Below are 15,944 nucleotides of genomic sequence, written 5' to 3'. Positions count from 1 at the left end.
ATGGGAGTTAGGGTCATGGACCATAGTCTGACAGGGCATAGGAAGTGAGTTTTAGCCTTGGGAGTAGAATGCATGCGAGTGTGAGAGTGCAAGGAAGTGAAGGAGAAGCAAAGAAAAGAACTTTGGGAGAAATTCATCAAAGCAAAGAGAAAAGCCTAATAAAGAAACCTGGTTCATTTGGTCTAATTTCTATTTCTTGTGCCTTTGGATTGTAAACTCTAGATTTTTTTTTCTTTTTTTTTTAATTGAAAAATCTTGGTTTGTTTGCTTGGAATGACAATCTCTCCATGTGTTTAGTTTGAAATTATGTTAAGCTAAGTTTTTGTTCTTTGGATTTATGATTTATAAATTAGTTTTCTCGCGATTTTGAGCTTTAGGGTTTGATTTGAAAATCATTTATTCACTTTTCCTCTATTCTAATTTAGCCTTTATAATGACATTACATGTGATTAATACCTTAATCAAACGTGTTACCTACAAAAACAACTACATAGAATTTAATTTAGAATGATTTCCATACATACCACTCAATTCCCATGCATCTACATATCTAACACCTAAACTTCAATTTTATATACATATACCACCTTACATATGCATGAAAAAATGTATTTCACTTTTTTAAAAGTTACAAAAGTGGCATTTCTTATGTGATACGAAATATTTGGGTGGTATAAATGTAAAAAGTAAGTTGAGGTGTTAGATTAGATACGTAAATACTACTAAATACTACATACATAGGAATTAGGTGATATGTATGTAAATGCCCCTTTAATTTATGTATTTTTAAAGCAATGAGTATGTAGCCAATTATGTAATTTTGACCTTGACTCTCACCTATATATAAAATCATTGGTTGAAAAAGGATACAAGCAATCTCAAATCTTGAGTAGAAACTCAATCACATCAAATTCTCAACTGAATTTCTAATTCTTTCTTTAAATTATCTTTGCAGTTCAGTTCGACTAGCCCTTTTTTGACAAAGGAGTTCGACCGCATCTTTTTGAATTAAGTCATCAAGAATCATTGAAACTGACCCTTCTCTCTCTCTCTCTCTCTCTCATCTCTCTTTTCTCTCTTGTTCTTCAAACTTGATCTAATTCTCTAATATGCTCTTGGTATCTTTCCAAGGATGGTATTGGATCCTACAATATGGACTAAATATCCTTTTTTTCCAATTCACAGCGCTACCTTTGCGACAACATTCGGACTCTTTTGGCTTGCCTTTCTTAGACAAAATATCATTGCGCTGTAATGAAATACTTGTGATTTTCATAATACAATATCATGAAATTTAAATAATGTGTTCCAAAGTTTTAGAGAATATAAAGTGTCTTTACATGCTATCACACACAAGTAAAAAAAATGCATGTGCTTATATTTAAATAAAGACATAATTATATTTGGATATACCAAGCTCTAGCACCAACTCGACAAAGCTAATGATGATATATAAAGCGCTTCTTGAATATAATTATATTCTCTCATGTTTGTGTTATGCTTGCTCAGCAAATGAGTTGATATTTTTTATGGGGCATTTACGTACATACCACCCAATTCCAATGTATTTAGATATCTAACACCTAAACTTTATACATCTATAAGACCAAATCTTTCATATTACATAAAAAATACCACCATTTTGACCTTTAAGAAGTGAAATACACCTTTTCATACATAAGTAAGGTAGCATTCATGTAAAAATTGAACTTTTAAGTGTCAGATACATAAATACATAGGAATTAAGTGGTGTCATGTAAATTTTCCAAATTTGTATTCAAGTTGAGCTCATTTGGTTAACAAACAACCCAACATGAACATTTTATCAAATTGGATGCCAGATGTTTGCGAAAATGAACCTTCCACCTCTACAAACAATAAAGGCAAAGGCACCACCTTTCCATTCATGGCTTCCAGCGCAGCCTGGCATTCAGCAGCAGAGGCGAAAGTGACAAAGCCAAAGCCCCTAGACCTGCCGGAATCCCGTTCATAGATAACTCTGGCGCCTAAAAGCCCAGAATAAACTGAGAATGCATCCCTAAGAGACTCGGAGGTTACTTTCCACCCAAGATTACCAGCATAAATTTTGTGTGGGCTGTTAACATATCCCCCAGAGTTAGCTCTCAGTTTTGGGCCCATCACCTCGCGCTCACCACCCCTGGGTACCTCAGGGAAGTTCACCTTCAAAGTCCGGCCTCCAATTAGCTGTGCAGTTTAAACATACAGCTTAGCTGCATTCTTGCTGAGGCATTCAATCAAACAACTTGCAGACTGAAAGGAAATACAATTCACTTACAACTCCATCAAACATTCGGATGGCCTCGTTAGCCTCCTCAGCAGTACTCATTGTTACAAAAGCGAATCCCCGGCTCCGGTTGGTGGAGCGGCCGTAGATCATCTGAAAATCGTGATTTTTAGGTAAAAGATGGGATTTTTAAGGAGTAGTTATAGATTTACCTCCACTTCGCCAACTTTTCCGGCCTGGCTGAAAATCTCAGAGAGCTCGGAAGAAGTCATCGAAAAGGAGAGGTTGCCGACGTAGAGCCGCCGGGATTCTGCCGATCTCTGCTTATGTTCGGCGGCGGCATCTTCATCGGCTTGCGGAGGTTCAACGGGTTCTTCGTCATTGTGAGATTCAGAAAATGCTGTAGAGAAGATGCGTAGGCGAGAAGGGGAGATGGAGAGGGTTGGACGGAGTAAAGCTTGGAGAGAGTATTTGTGATTGGAAAACGTGATTTTGGAGCTCGTGTAAGCGAGGATGAGTGAACGTCGTTGAGATTTCCCGGCGACGGCAATGGCAGCACTGGCGGCAGTAAGATGGAGACTTGCAGTGCTTGTCATGGCGAGAGAGAAAACGAATGGCCCTTGGCTGCTCGAATAAATATGTGAACGTCGTTGAGATTTCCCGGCGACGGCAATGGCCGCAGTGGCGGCAGTAAGATGGAGACTTGCAGTGCTGGTCATGGCGAGAGAGAAAACGAATGGCCCCTGGCTGCTCGAATAAATATCGAAGAAATAACAAGGCCTTATCCGATGCAACTGATCTATTATTTCGTCATAAGATCATAAATCATGTTTAATGAAAAGATATAAAAATGAAGTTCTATAAATTTAATAAAAATGGTGAAAATTAGAACAGACATTCAACATTAAATGATTCAACAAATAACATTTTAATTTAAGATAATAATTTTAAATTTTTTTAACAATATTCTAAAAATAAAAAGATATAAAAATGAAGTTCTATAAATTTAATAAAAATGGTGAAAATTAGAACAGACATTCAACATTAAACGATTCAACAAATAACATTTTAATTTAAGATAACAATTTTAAATTTTTTTAACAATATTCTAAAAACATAAGACATTATATTTTATTTTATATACTATTTCTTATCATTCGATTAAAGTAAGAAAGTTAAAATTAAATAATATTTGAACTGTTCGGCTCTTTAAAAATCAGATCGGTTCAACAGTTCTCTGATTCAACCCCGATTCAATCCTGATTCTGTGCACAAACGGTTCTAAAACCAAACCGATTAATTATTGAATCTATCAAAGAGGTCGGTCCGAATAGACTTTTAAAACCATAATTTCAATTCTACAAAATGATTCTAAACCCAAACAAAAACAAAGTAAACTTACTTGGAAAGATAAGCTTGTTAAAGAAGAGATGAGAGTGAATGACTTAAGTCCCACTATATATCATCTGCAAAAAAAAATTTTCAAATCAAATAAAATAATAAAATAGAAATCCAAATAACCCTTAAATTGGAAGAAAAAAAAAATACTGTAATTTTATCTATTAAAAAAACCAAACAATTTATTTAAATCAATTAATGCAAACATCAATATTTAAGCCAAAACTCCTACTTATGTAATGCATTTAAAGATATAACATTTATTAGCTCATCCATCACAGCTACTTCAAAAAACATACAAACAATTATCCATTAAGAAAAGCTGTTATTTATACAACAAAATAAATCTATCCAGACCATAAAATAACTAAATCTATCTCACACGTAATTTGTAACATCTTTAGGTAGATGCTCTTATGGCTGCCCAATTCACAGCAGGCTTCTCAAACACTCTAACAACAGGCATCCCATCTCCACCATCATTCCCCACCCTCCATGACCTGTCCTTCCTCCTCTGTGGTTTCTTATGGTTCTTATCTTTTGAAGACTGAGCCTTCTTCCTCCTTCCTACTGCACCTGCTTTGTTCGAAACCGCTCCACCACTCAATTCAAATGACTCGAGATCACCGAAAATGTGTTCCAGTTTTCGCTCTTGAAAACCGGCAGAACCGACCAACGAAGGCGACACTTCTTCGTTGGACTCGCTTTCATCTGATTCTGCATCATCGCTCTCTTCCTCTTCCTCGCCCTCGCCACCCTCATCACCTGCAGCATCCGGCGGAAGCTTGAAGTGAAGAATTTTCCCATCAATGAAATCTTTCAATATCTGTCGAGCAGCTCTGGCCTCATCCGGCAGCCCGCTCGAGCTGACATGACCTCGGGACAAGCAGTAGGATCTTAACAACTCAGCCGCCGTCGGCGGCCTGGACTGCGGTTCGTAAGGCTTCGGAATCGGCAATTTGATATTGTAGATTTTCTCGAGTAAATCCCGCGAGACATTGTCAGCAACAACCTGCACGGCTTCTCTGTGCTCCGTCATCCGATCAACCGGCAACACACCTGAAGCAATCATCTCATATCTGGAGCTCGTGAAGGAAGGGAAAACTAAACCGGGACAGTCGCACAGAATGAGCTCGTCTGAAATTATCAGAGTCTGGAAGTGCTTCGTTTTGCCAGGAGTGGATGTAACTCCGGTACGCTTTAAACCTACCAAAGCATTGATTGTGGAGCTCTTACCGACATTTGGGTAGCCAACAAAGCCCACCACAACATGTTTAGAAGCAGCATCTAAGAAGCTGGATCCGCCATTTGTTCCGCTTTCGGTTGAATCTTTTTGAGAAGTGGCGATAGCCTTGGCTTCGGCTTGGAGTCTGCCGAGGAGCTCATCTCTGCCATATATCTTAGTGTCTAGATCGGAAAGACTGGATTCTTTTCCTGGTTGATCTTCATCCCGCTTTTTTCCCTCGACAGTGGCAGAAGCAGATTTTGCAGACCAGAATAGGAAGAGAATGCCCTTAGATGTGAAATACTTGGCCCATTTCTTCCTGTGGTGAGATGAATTTTGGAGGAAAAAATTGTAAATGGAATAAATAAAATTGAGGATCATATTTTTTTATTTTTTACCTCTCAGAAGATGGTAAAAGATCCGCCTTGTTCACCAAAAGCAAGGTTCTTTTGTGTTTATCTATTTCCTGTGCATATGCCTGTAAATCAAAAAGAGCATCTCAGAACAATTGAGATAAAAAATTGTAAATGGTGACAAGAAAAAGGCCAAATCTCTCAGTACAGTTAAGTGATATAGAAAACTTATAAGCTAAAAAGCCAGACGATTCAAAAAATTACACATTGGCAATCAAGCTTGTGAAACCACTGCCAAAAATACAACAACATGGAGCTCATGCGCTGAAATATCAAATTAGCCTCCAAACTCTTTTAATATGAGCTGAAATAGCCCACAAAGAGGACTATTTTAGCCCCCATTAAAAAAGTTGTGAATTGGACTAAAATGGTCCACCATAAAAATTTGGAAGCCTATTTTAAAACTTTTCTCAATACTAAATCTCTACCTTCACATCAAAGCACTGCCATAATTGTCAAACACCTTGTAGTCAATTGAACACATAGTAATGGGATTTTCTGTGGAAAACATCTTTGCCAAAATATTTTCAGTGTGTGTACACAAGTGGATGTAAGCGGGCTCATACACGTGTATGTAAATGCACATTTGTGTACATGTGTGCACGTGCACAAGTGCATGTATTAAATTGCTTTCTTTTTATATGCAATAAACACCTCCAACATATCATCATCTATTTGCTTCCCCTTTGCTCACACTATTCTTTCAAATACAAGTTGGGTTAAATCATAAAATAGTGTTTGTACTTTGTAGTGCTTTAATTTAGTCCCCGACTATTAAAAATTGATCTTAATTGATCCCTTAGAGACTGAATTGAGATCAATTTTGTATATTTGAGAGACTAAATTGAAACCATTTGTCACACAAAAGCATCATCCTCTCTTGCTTCGGGAAAGAATGTAAAATATTAGAATCTGATAATATATCCATAGTTACACTGTTAGAATTAAATAGAGGGATCACATCCATTTTGATTTTGAAGTGCTAATTTTTCTAGTCCATGCGTTGCAAACTATGTTTTGGGGCATTGACATACATACTACCCAAATCCGATGTATTTACATATCTAAACCCTAAACTTTGCTTTTTTACATGCACTTTGTTATTAACAACTTATGAATGGAAAAAGTGTAACTCACCTTTTTACCTCGTCATTTCTGAACATCTTATTCTCTCTAATGTTCAAAAATCATATTGTTCGGAAGTTTTATATATCTTTTATGTTTTACATGCTGTTTCTTGAGTTTTTAATTAGATTGATGTAAGGAGTCAAGATTTTCTCAACCATTTCCATTTGTTCTTGAAATTTTTGAAGAACATTAAATAGAATCATATTGATTATGTGTTTTTGCTTTTTCTATCCTTAAGCACCAAGCATATAATTGAAACATTTGAAATCACAAATCAATCTATTAGATGATTGCAAATGTGCAACACAAGAGACAACACAACATCTACCATTTGGAAAAAAGAAAAAAGATGATTTTTTATGACATGTGTTTAAAGGATATTAAACTAGAAAATACACCAACAATACATTTCAACAAAGAAAATTGGCAAAATATTACAAAGAATTTTTAAGAAAAAATCGAAAGTTTATATGATAAAGCTCAATTAAAGAATAAATGACATCGGTTTAAAAAAAAAAGTGAAAAATATGAAAAGAGCTCAAAAGATAATCAATTGGACTTTATTAAGATCCAACTAAAAATATCAAAGATGCATCGATAGATTGGTAGAATAAATTAGATATCAATTTTAAAGATGCATTGGCAGATTGTAGAAGAAATTAGATATAAATTTTAAAATATTTGTATTTTATTTCTTTCTTTACGTAGAATTATTAGACATAACTTTTTACTTTTGATTATATGAATTATAGCTTGTGTCCAATGCCAAAAAATTTATGTTTGGTGGAATCGATCTTGGGCTAAATGAGAAGTTTGACCTCATCTTTAGTGATGTTGTAGCGATTTGTGAACAAGTTTGGACCCCTCAAAATATGCAAGAATGTATAGAGAGCTCAATTGATCCTATTGAAAGATCATTACATGATATAAATTAACATAGTGGATCAAATCATGCTAGGACTCCACCTACTTTAAAACAAAAGGCTGGTCTTGCAGATCTAAGAAGTCAAATATCATAATTAGTTAAAACATGTACAAACATGTCATCTATGACTACCACCGTGCAACTATTAGCACGCATTCTTGATGTAATAAATATATTAGAACAAACAACATAAGTTTATAAATATATTCATTTATGTCTCTACTCAATGAGTTGTTGAAAGATCCTATTAAGAGAGGTTTTCATACCCATGACGTAATAAATATATTAGAACAAACAACATAAGTTTATGAATATATTCATTTATGCCTCTACTCAATGAGTTGTTGAAAGATCCTATTAAAAGAGGTTTTCATACCCATGATGCCTTAGAGGATGGCCCATTACTTGCGCTTCTTTCATGAAAATCACAATAATAAATAAGTTCTATGTGTTTAGAGTGAAGAAGTTTGTAATTGTGATGAACTTTTTGGTAGAACAACTACTACATCTTGTGATGTGTTTTTTTTTTAAGGAACAACTCCACGTAATGTTAGCACTTATGATGCATTTTTTGGTATAACAACTAATGATGTGTTTGTGTTTTTTGGTAGAACAATTATTTGTGATGTTTGTACTTATGACGTGTCTTTTGGTAGCAGAACTACTTGTGTTAGTACTTATGATGTATTTTTTGCTAGAATAACTACTCGCGATGTTAGCACTTGGGATGCATTTTTTGGTAGAGCTATTTGTAATATTTGTACTTGTGATATATATATTTTTTAAAACTGCTTGTAATGTTTGTATTTGTGTTGTGATGTTTCGTAATCTCATTTAATGATTATATGCAATATTAAATTTTTTGTGCATTATTAAAATATTGGTATGGTGTTAAGTGTTATTTTTCATTACTCCTGTATAATACCTGATGGATTTATAAAATTTACAACAATAAATTATATTGACAGAGAACACGGAGAAAGCTTCTATATATATATATATATATATATATATTATGAGAAAGCCCAAAGGCTAATATATTAAAAGAAAATAAGGATACATATAGATTGTATGGAAGGGCCCAAGCATGACACCCTTCCCCCACGATAACCATCACATACAAATGGTTCCAAAAAAAGAGAAAATACAATATCTACTTACCCCTTGTAAATGTTGATGTTATACAAGGAACGTGAGATATGAATGAGTCATAGGACTCTTACAACACATATAACTGTTGTAATATATATAGAGTTTAGGGTATGAAATGTGATCTTTTTTCTTCCCCGCATAATCTAGTCATAGTACTCTTACAACACATTTCAAGCTTCTAAAAAGCTAACTAGATTATGCGGGGAAGAAAAAAGATGATTGATAAGTGTCACTCATCATTATGTTGTGTCATTGAGAAAACCATTAAAGTTTAAAAAAAAGGTGAGTTATTATAAGAGAAATGCCTACATATCTTTTTAAAAAATATGTTAAAATTGTAGTTGCAAAAATAACACTACATAATTACATATGTCAACAACAATCATATTCTGATGTTAACTTTACAAAGATGAAAATAAATTAGTATCTTTTGTAGCATATGACTATTGATTGAGTCAATCGATAATAGATATTGATGATGATATTGTCAATCTTGCATGGGCAATGAAGAAGGTTTTGATGATATAGTTGAGTTACGATAGCAAATCACTTATACTTTAGTTAATGAGAGATTCAATATTATATGCTCGATTTTATGAATGAGTTTTAAGTAATGTAAGTGAAGTTTGTAAATTATCAAAAAGAACTAGATCATTTTTTTAATGCACTATGATGAGAATGATTTCGAGTTATAACAATTTAAATTTGAATCTATTTTTTTATCTTTAAGATTTTAAACAACACAATTAAATATTAGAATTACAAAAAATATATAAAATCTATGAATTCTATATAATATGAGCGGATGGTATTTCAAACGTTTATCCACAGACAACTATAGCACATCACTTAAATGAAATGAAATATAATAAATAAATAAATAATTATACGCTTCCAAAATAAAAAATTTTAAACAAAAGAACTACTTTTGCAACAGTAGCTTTTAAAGACAAGATTTTTCACAGTAAATTTTGAACTGTTATCTCATACAGCCCCAGTTGTATCTAATGCAACCTAAATATTCGAAAATATTTGACACCTATAGCATACTTATCTAAAAAAATCAACCACAATAGCTGTTAAAACCATCTCACTCATAAAGAACAGACATATGCCATTTTAGCATGTACTATCAAGAGGTAGATGATATTATAAATTTAATATTATACTGCTTAAGATTACCGTTAAGAATTTGAAGAGTTGGCATAAAATTTCAGATTATCGGAATTATCGGAACTTCCCTATATTACACTGAATTAACGTGCCTAACAAGATCATATCAATCATATTTCAGCTGTTCTTTTATTTTTGAAGTGTTTGGGGAGAACAGATGGCTCCTTCAGAACAGGAAACTCATAATGTATTTACTATAAGGAAGATTTTCATACATACAACTTAATTCTTATGCAATTGCATATCAACACCTAAACTTCAATCTTTGAATACATATCATCTTACCCATGCTTAAAAAGGTAAATTTCACTTTTAAAGGGTTAAAATGATGGTATTTTGATGTGGTATGAAAGATTTGGGTGTTATAAATGTATAAAGTAAACTTTAGGCATTAGATAGGTAAATACATAGAAATTGGGTGGCATGAATACAAATGCCCCTCACTATAAATATTTGAACTTTCATAACAGAAGGATAAAAGAGTAGAAAAATAAAAAAATAATCAGCATACCTCAAGGTCAGGACAGCGATAGAACAGTGGATCTCGAGCATCCACAACCATTACCAGCTGCAAAGCATGATGAGGATCAATATCTAAAATCCAGATACTCAATCAAATTAACAAAGAAGCAAGTTCATCTTATGATTAAAATTCAGGTAAATTTCAAACATATTTACAAGTTAATACCTAAGTTATATAATCTCATCATCATCATCATTTGTTGCATTCATGTTAATTCCATGTCTTTTTACCAAAGTGTTGGAAGAGGGACGGACATCAAACCAGACTAAGAAAAGGTTCAAAGGTGGTTCATAATAAACATTAAAACTATTTAAATATAACTTTAAATAGTATAAAAATTATATATGTATATTCAATTTGTTTAAATAAAAATATAGCTTTTAAATTTATAAGTATAAATAAATTTAGGATATGTTTTATCAATTATTACAGCCCAATTCTCACAACCTAGCAAAAATTTTCATACCTACTCCAACCCAATTCTTCATTCTCATAGTCATTCACATAACTCATTTAGTATCACATCATAGAAAAGAGTTAACATTGTAGAGTTTAAATTAGAAAGCAAAGAGGAGCTTATACCTCACTTTACTGTTGGGCACATTGGTCTTAATTTGCATGTTGATTTTACTTTTATATCACGCAATAGAAATCTTAAAAATTCTAAAATTCAAATATTATAATTTAAGCTAAATAAACTTATTTGCAACCAATCAGATAATTGATTATTGTTAATTAAAATCTCAATAATTGAATCGGACGCTATTTTACAAAACTTGAATGAACAAGTCGATATTTTCAAATATGCTCGACGATTTGCCAGTCATACGGCCAATTCTTGACGCTTTTGGGTGATTCGACGCAGGAGACAATTTTTTTTAGTAGGAACAAGACCGACGATAGATTCACAGTCAAACCATTTGAATTGGCCAGTCTGGTCTGATTTTCAAATCCATTTTTCACTAAAACTACTTATTTATTAAATTCTTCATTGAGTAAAGTGCCCAAATAGTCGCAACTATTTCCATAGGGCATTTTAGTCTCAAAGTTTATAGAAGTGTCAAAATAGGCCCAGACTATTTTAAAATTGAGCTCTAATGGTCCTCCACAGGGACTGTTTCAGCCACAATTTATAGAGTTTGAGGATTATTTTGGCACTTCTATAAACTCTAAGACTAAAACAACCACATGTATATAGTTGGGGAATGTTTTGACACTTAACTCATTTTTCATTAATATCCTTAATATGCTAGCTTCTAGAATTCAAGAGTATAAGATTAAGTTAATGGGCCAAATGTATCGAGGCTTCTGGTAATTTCGCTGCAAGAGCAAGCAAATACCAATAAAAAATCCTTGGCTTCGATCTTAAATATTATCTTGCTCATTAAAGTGAAATGAAGAAGAATCAGACTCAATAATACACAAAAAGCGTCTATAATTAGATGGATAACAAAATATAACATTCAACATAGGTAAAAAAACATATAAATGAAAATAAGATAAAAATATATCATATCAAAAAAGCTATTTAAAACAACATAAGAAAAATAAATGACATATAAAATATAGGATACCAACTTTATAGCATCTTGCTCTCTCTCGAAAAGCATTAAAGGCAAATAATTCTAACTAGAATCTCCCAAATTAATTCCTAATATAATGCAACAATTCCACATTAGATAAAGTAATAATTTAAGGTAGAGGTAGACCTAGGAAGACTTGGACTTATTGTATAAAAAATGATCTTAATTTATTAGAACTAAATGAAAATATGACACTAAATAAGACACAATGGAGAAAAAGGATTCAGGAAGCCGACCCCACCTAGTGGAATTAAGGCTTTGTTGTTGTTGTTATAATAAACGAGATGTTGAAAATATGAATGAATATTCTCTAGACATGCCTACGTAGATTTATAATCATCATAACCTTCATTTCTTTTAAATATGCATAATCAACACCACTACAGAGTGTTTATTTAGATATTATGAACTAAATATTATTACTGTTGATTAATGAATGGATCTGGATTAAAAAAATTGTCTTTCCTTTTTAGCCATAGCTTAGGGTCCCCAATATATGACTTCCTAAAATATAATATATTCTCCTCACTACAGACCCAAAAAAAATTAAGAAGGTACAACATGATACATATCACTTAACAACTATGTATTTGCATATCTAACACCTAAAATTCATTTTTTACATACATACTAACATACCTATGCATGAGAAAGTGTATTTCACATCCGTAAAAGTTGAAATGGCAGTATTTTTTAGTGGCAAGTATTTGAAATGCAATAAAAGCTAATCAATGACTAGAAAATGCTAAAAAAACAAACATATAATACAACAGGTAATGGAAGTGAAGATATTAGATGGTTTGGTGTCAAAAAATATCATGCAATGAAGTAAAAGAATGAAGCTTCAGAGCTACTTGCATAGGAAACAGAGGGAAACAAAATTTCAAAAAGATAGTTAAAGAGGGAAATTAAACAACTCAGGTATGATCTCATAGTTCCGAATAACAAGGTCACGAAAATAAGCTTACAAGGTCACTTCGTTCGAGCACTCGCCAGAGTTGTCGCCATATATCTATGTTCTTCTCGAATGGAGTAATCACGAGCTTCTCATTCTCCTCGAGCCTGTTACATAAAGAATCATTAGAAAACTACAGAATAGCTAATCCAAACACAAACAGAATAAATGCCAAAAATCTTTTGGGGAGATATATACCACTTTACTTTTATAACACACTGGCATTAAAAATCAATGCAAAAAAAAATGTGTATTTCACTTTTAAAAAGTTAGGAATCGTGGTATTTTTTACATGATGTCAAAGATTTGAATGTTATGTATCTAAACATGAAAGTTCGGGTGTTAGATATGTAAATATGTAAGAATTGCATGGTAGGTATGTAAAAGCACCATCTTTGTTTCAATGCAACCTGAGGCAAGGGATCAAATAGTTGAGTTAAAACTAACTGGCGGAGAATGCAGAGAAATTCCAAGAAGCAATGGAACAATACAAAAAAAAATTAAAATGCTAATCCATACGGCAAAAATATTAATCTGCAATATTCTATAGTCGCGACCAAATTAAATCAGACTCATTCACCACAATGGAATCATATTAAATGGAGTAAAAACCGGCGAAGGAGAATACAAAAAAAAATTCCCTGAGACAATGAACCAACTATACTTCAAAAAAAAAAAAAACGGTGATATATAAGAACAAATATAAATATGTAACCTTTTGCAGAACAAATAAGATTAAAGGAGTAAAGTGTCAAAATAGTCCTTTGTCTATTTACATAAGGCTGTATTAATCTCAGAGTCCAAAAAAGTGCCAAATTAATACCCCAACTTTTTAAATTAGAGCTAAAACAATGCTTCTTAGGGACTATTTCGGCCCCATATTAAAGGAGTCCAAGATTAAATTGACATTTTTATGACTCTGGGACTAAAAAGATCATTGCAAAGAGTCAGCGGACTATTTTGACACTTCTCATAAAATAAAAGTCTCTTATTCACCACAATATCTCACATCTAATTAAGATTTCCAAATAAGAATGCAAAGAAATTCCATAAGGCAATGGAGCAATGCAAAAAGAAAAACATTAATACATGAGCACAAATATTAATCTGCAATGATTTGCACGCACACCCTTTCAAAACTCATGAAAGAACTTATTGAGAGGCTTTGAAGCTAACATAAGCTCATGATTCATCATAGCAAGGTTATATGATGCTTCAAAATAAGTAAACCATTTTCATATCTTAAACACTCATTGTGTTTTGAAAACCTTTCACATACCACGGAAACAAGATTCCTCTACAATTAGAAGTCAACGGACGTCATAATTCTTCAAATAAGTAAATATGTTCGCTAACCAAAAAAAAAACACTTAAGCCCTCCGAAAAACAAAATTTATTCTACATGAAAATATTTTAAATGAAGTTTTTGCCAAACCAAGCACCCCTGAGCATAAAACATAACCCTTTTAGTAGAAGTAACATACCTCCCTCCTCAGAGTACTTATACTTTAAACGTTGAACACCTTCATGAGCCATAAAACAAGAATTTTTCAACTACTTTGCATTGGTTCAATATGTTATTTCCTTCAAAAGGCCAAATGTGTAGCACTATCAATGTTAACTTATGGCATGCATTTCTTTACATAAGCCCTTAAGAGGCCGTTTGGATCACTTTTGATTTTGATTTTTTTATTTTTTATTATTAATGTCTTTACTTAACATAAAACATGATTGGCATGTAAAAATTAAAGTTTAGATGTTAGATATATAAATACATGGTAATTAAATAGTATCTATGTAAATCTTCCAAAACAAAAAAAATTATACAATTTCCCATTCCAATATTTTAATCAACTTTATATGCTCAATAAGCTCATTGCAAGGGATGCATAAACTAATATAAAAGCAAATATCAGCATGCAGAAAAAATACCTAACATGGAAAAATAAAATTTACAGACTTTAAAATTTTTGCAGCTCAATAACCCTAACCTTGCCAAACTTCTTCTCCAAACTAAAAAAGCCTGCCTTTCTTTAACATCAAGTTCTTCCGCAGACATCCTAGAATTCCAAGGTGGCCTGCACAGCAGTCCCAATAATAACATATAAACATCAACATCTACATGAATAAGTTTAAAAAATGGAACATTTTCAAAGATACCGCACAATTCCCATTTGTTTTCTAAATATAAAATAATTGATTGGTGCGTATGTAAATCTCCTTAAAAAATTTAAATTAGAAACAGATACAAAAACCTTCGGGGCACTCGGAGACTACTAGCATACAATGCCTCTTCCTCTTTCTGCCTCTTTCTGAAGCCGCCTCCTCTCCTCGGTTGTCACTCTGCTCCCATCTCTGCCCCAAAGCCACAAGATTAAGCATCAATTACACGCTCCCGAAACCCTGACAGTACAAAGTAAAGATTTTGATGACAAAACTGAAACGATAAACAGAGAAAGTCCCACATACAAATCGATGCAGAGAGTTGGTGCGGGATTGTCTGCAGAGTAAAGAAGTGCGGCCTCCTCAGCCTGCTCAACGACGGCATCGATATCGCTGATTTCGGTGACGGACTCGAGAACCTTCCGCTGATGAAGATGAAGAGAGTGGCTCTTTTCCTTCGATTGTTTCACCATCTGGTTGTGCATCCGAACAAGGGCTCGGCCAAGGCCTCCTGATTTGTCTCTTTTGCCTCTCATTTCTTGATTCTTTAAGACGGGTATGGGGTTGTTGTCTCGCTTCAAGGCAGAAACCCTAGGCGGAATTTTTGCAGAGGATCAAGGAGGTCTTTTTCCCTTCGTTTCTGTTGATTAACTTCTTCTGGGATCGAAGGAGGTCGAATGAGAAGTTTCGTTCCTTGCGGTGGATGGAAAGAAGCGGATATCGTACGTAAGAATGGCTAGGTGTCCTCGAAGAATTGCCGATGGCCAGGGGAAAAAAGTATTACATATCTTAATCGACAAGAAAAAAATGGTGCATGGCTAAATATTTTTTCTCTTATTATTCATGTGTTATAAAAATATTATTATGTTATTATAATACTAAAAATATTCTGAGGACACAATAATACACAATAATCAGAATAACACGAAGAATATTCTTAACAAAGAAAAAAAATGATGCGGTAATACGGGGGAATATTCCCCCCGTGTTATTCATATGTTATTGTGTGTTACTGATGTGTTATTGTGTTATTATAATATCAGGAATATTCTCATGACACA

The 15,944-nt window shown here is 33.2% G+C and overlaps 2 protein-coding genes across 2 annotated transcripts in view; both read right to left on the bottom strand.

Moving 5' to 3' along the window:
- Window positions 1–3,027, bottom strand: part of LOC110017899 (33 kDa ribonucleoprotein, chloroplastic) — a 6,581-nt gene extending 3,554 nt beyond the window's left edge. The window contains exons 1-4 of the mRNA XM_020715053.1: window positions 2,886–3,027; window positions 2,458–2,762; window positions 2,297–2,398; window positions 1,897–2,205 (exon numbers count right to left, since the gene is read on the bottom strand). Of these exons, the coding sequence (XP_020570712.1) occupies window positions 1,897–2,205; window positions 2,297–2,398; window positions 2,458–2,762; window positions 2,886–2,964 (795 nt within the window). The 5' untranslated portion in view covers window positions 2,965–3,027. The remainder of the gene's footprint in view (window positions 1–1,896; window positions 2,206–2,296; window positions 2,399–2,457; window positions 2,763–2,885) is intronic.
- A 901-nt stretch (window positions 3,028–3,928) lies between these two features.
- LOC110036177 (GTPase LSG1-1-like) lies at window positions 3,929–15,668 on the bottom strand. The gene is given in 8 exon segments (XM_020740569.1): window positions 3,929–5,187; window positions 5,267–5,346; window positions 10,171–10,227; window positions 12,734–12,827; window positions 14,712–14,798; window positions 14,976–15,034; window positions 15,036–15,075; window positions 15,190–15,668. Coding segments are annotated over 8 exon segments (1,791 nt in total). The 5' UTR covers window positions 15,420–15,668; the 3' UTR covers window positions 3,929–4,043.
- Window positions 15,669–15,944: the final 276 nt, after the last annotated feature.

Source organism: Phalaenopsis equestris, unplaced genomic scaffold (genome assembly GCF_001263595.1).
Source record: "Phalaenopsis equestris unplaced genomic scaffold, ASM126359v1 Scaffold000002, whole genome shotgun sequence".
Classification (NCBI taxonomy): Eukaryota; Viridiplantae; Streptophyta; class Magnoliopsida; order Asparagales; family Orchidaceae; genus Phalaenopsis; species Phalaenopsis equestris.
This window is presented reverse-complemented; position numbering and strand designations above follow the sequence as displayed.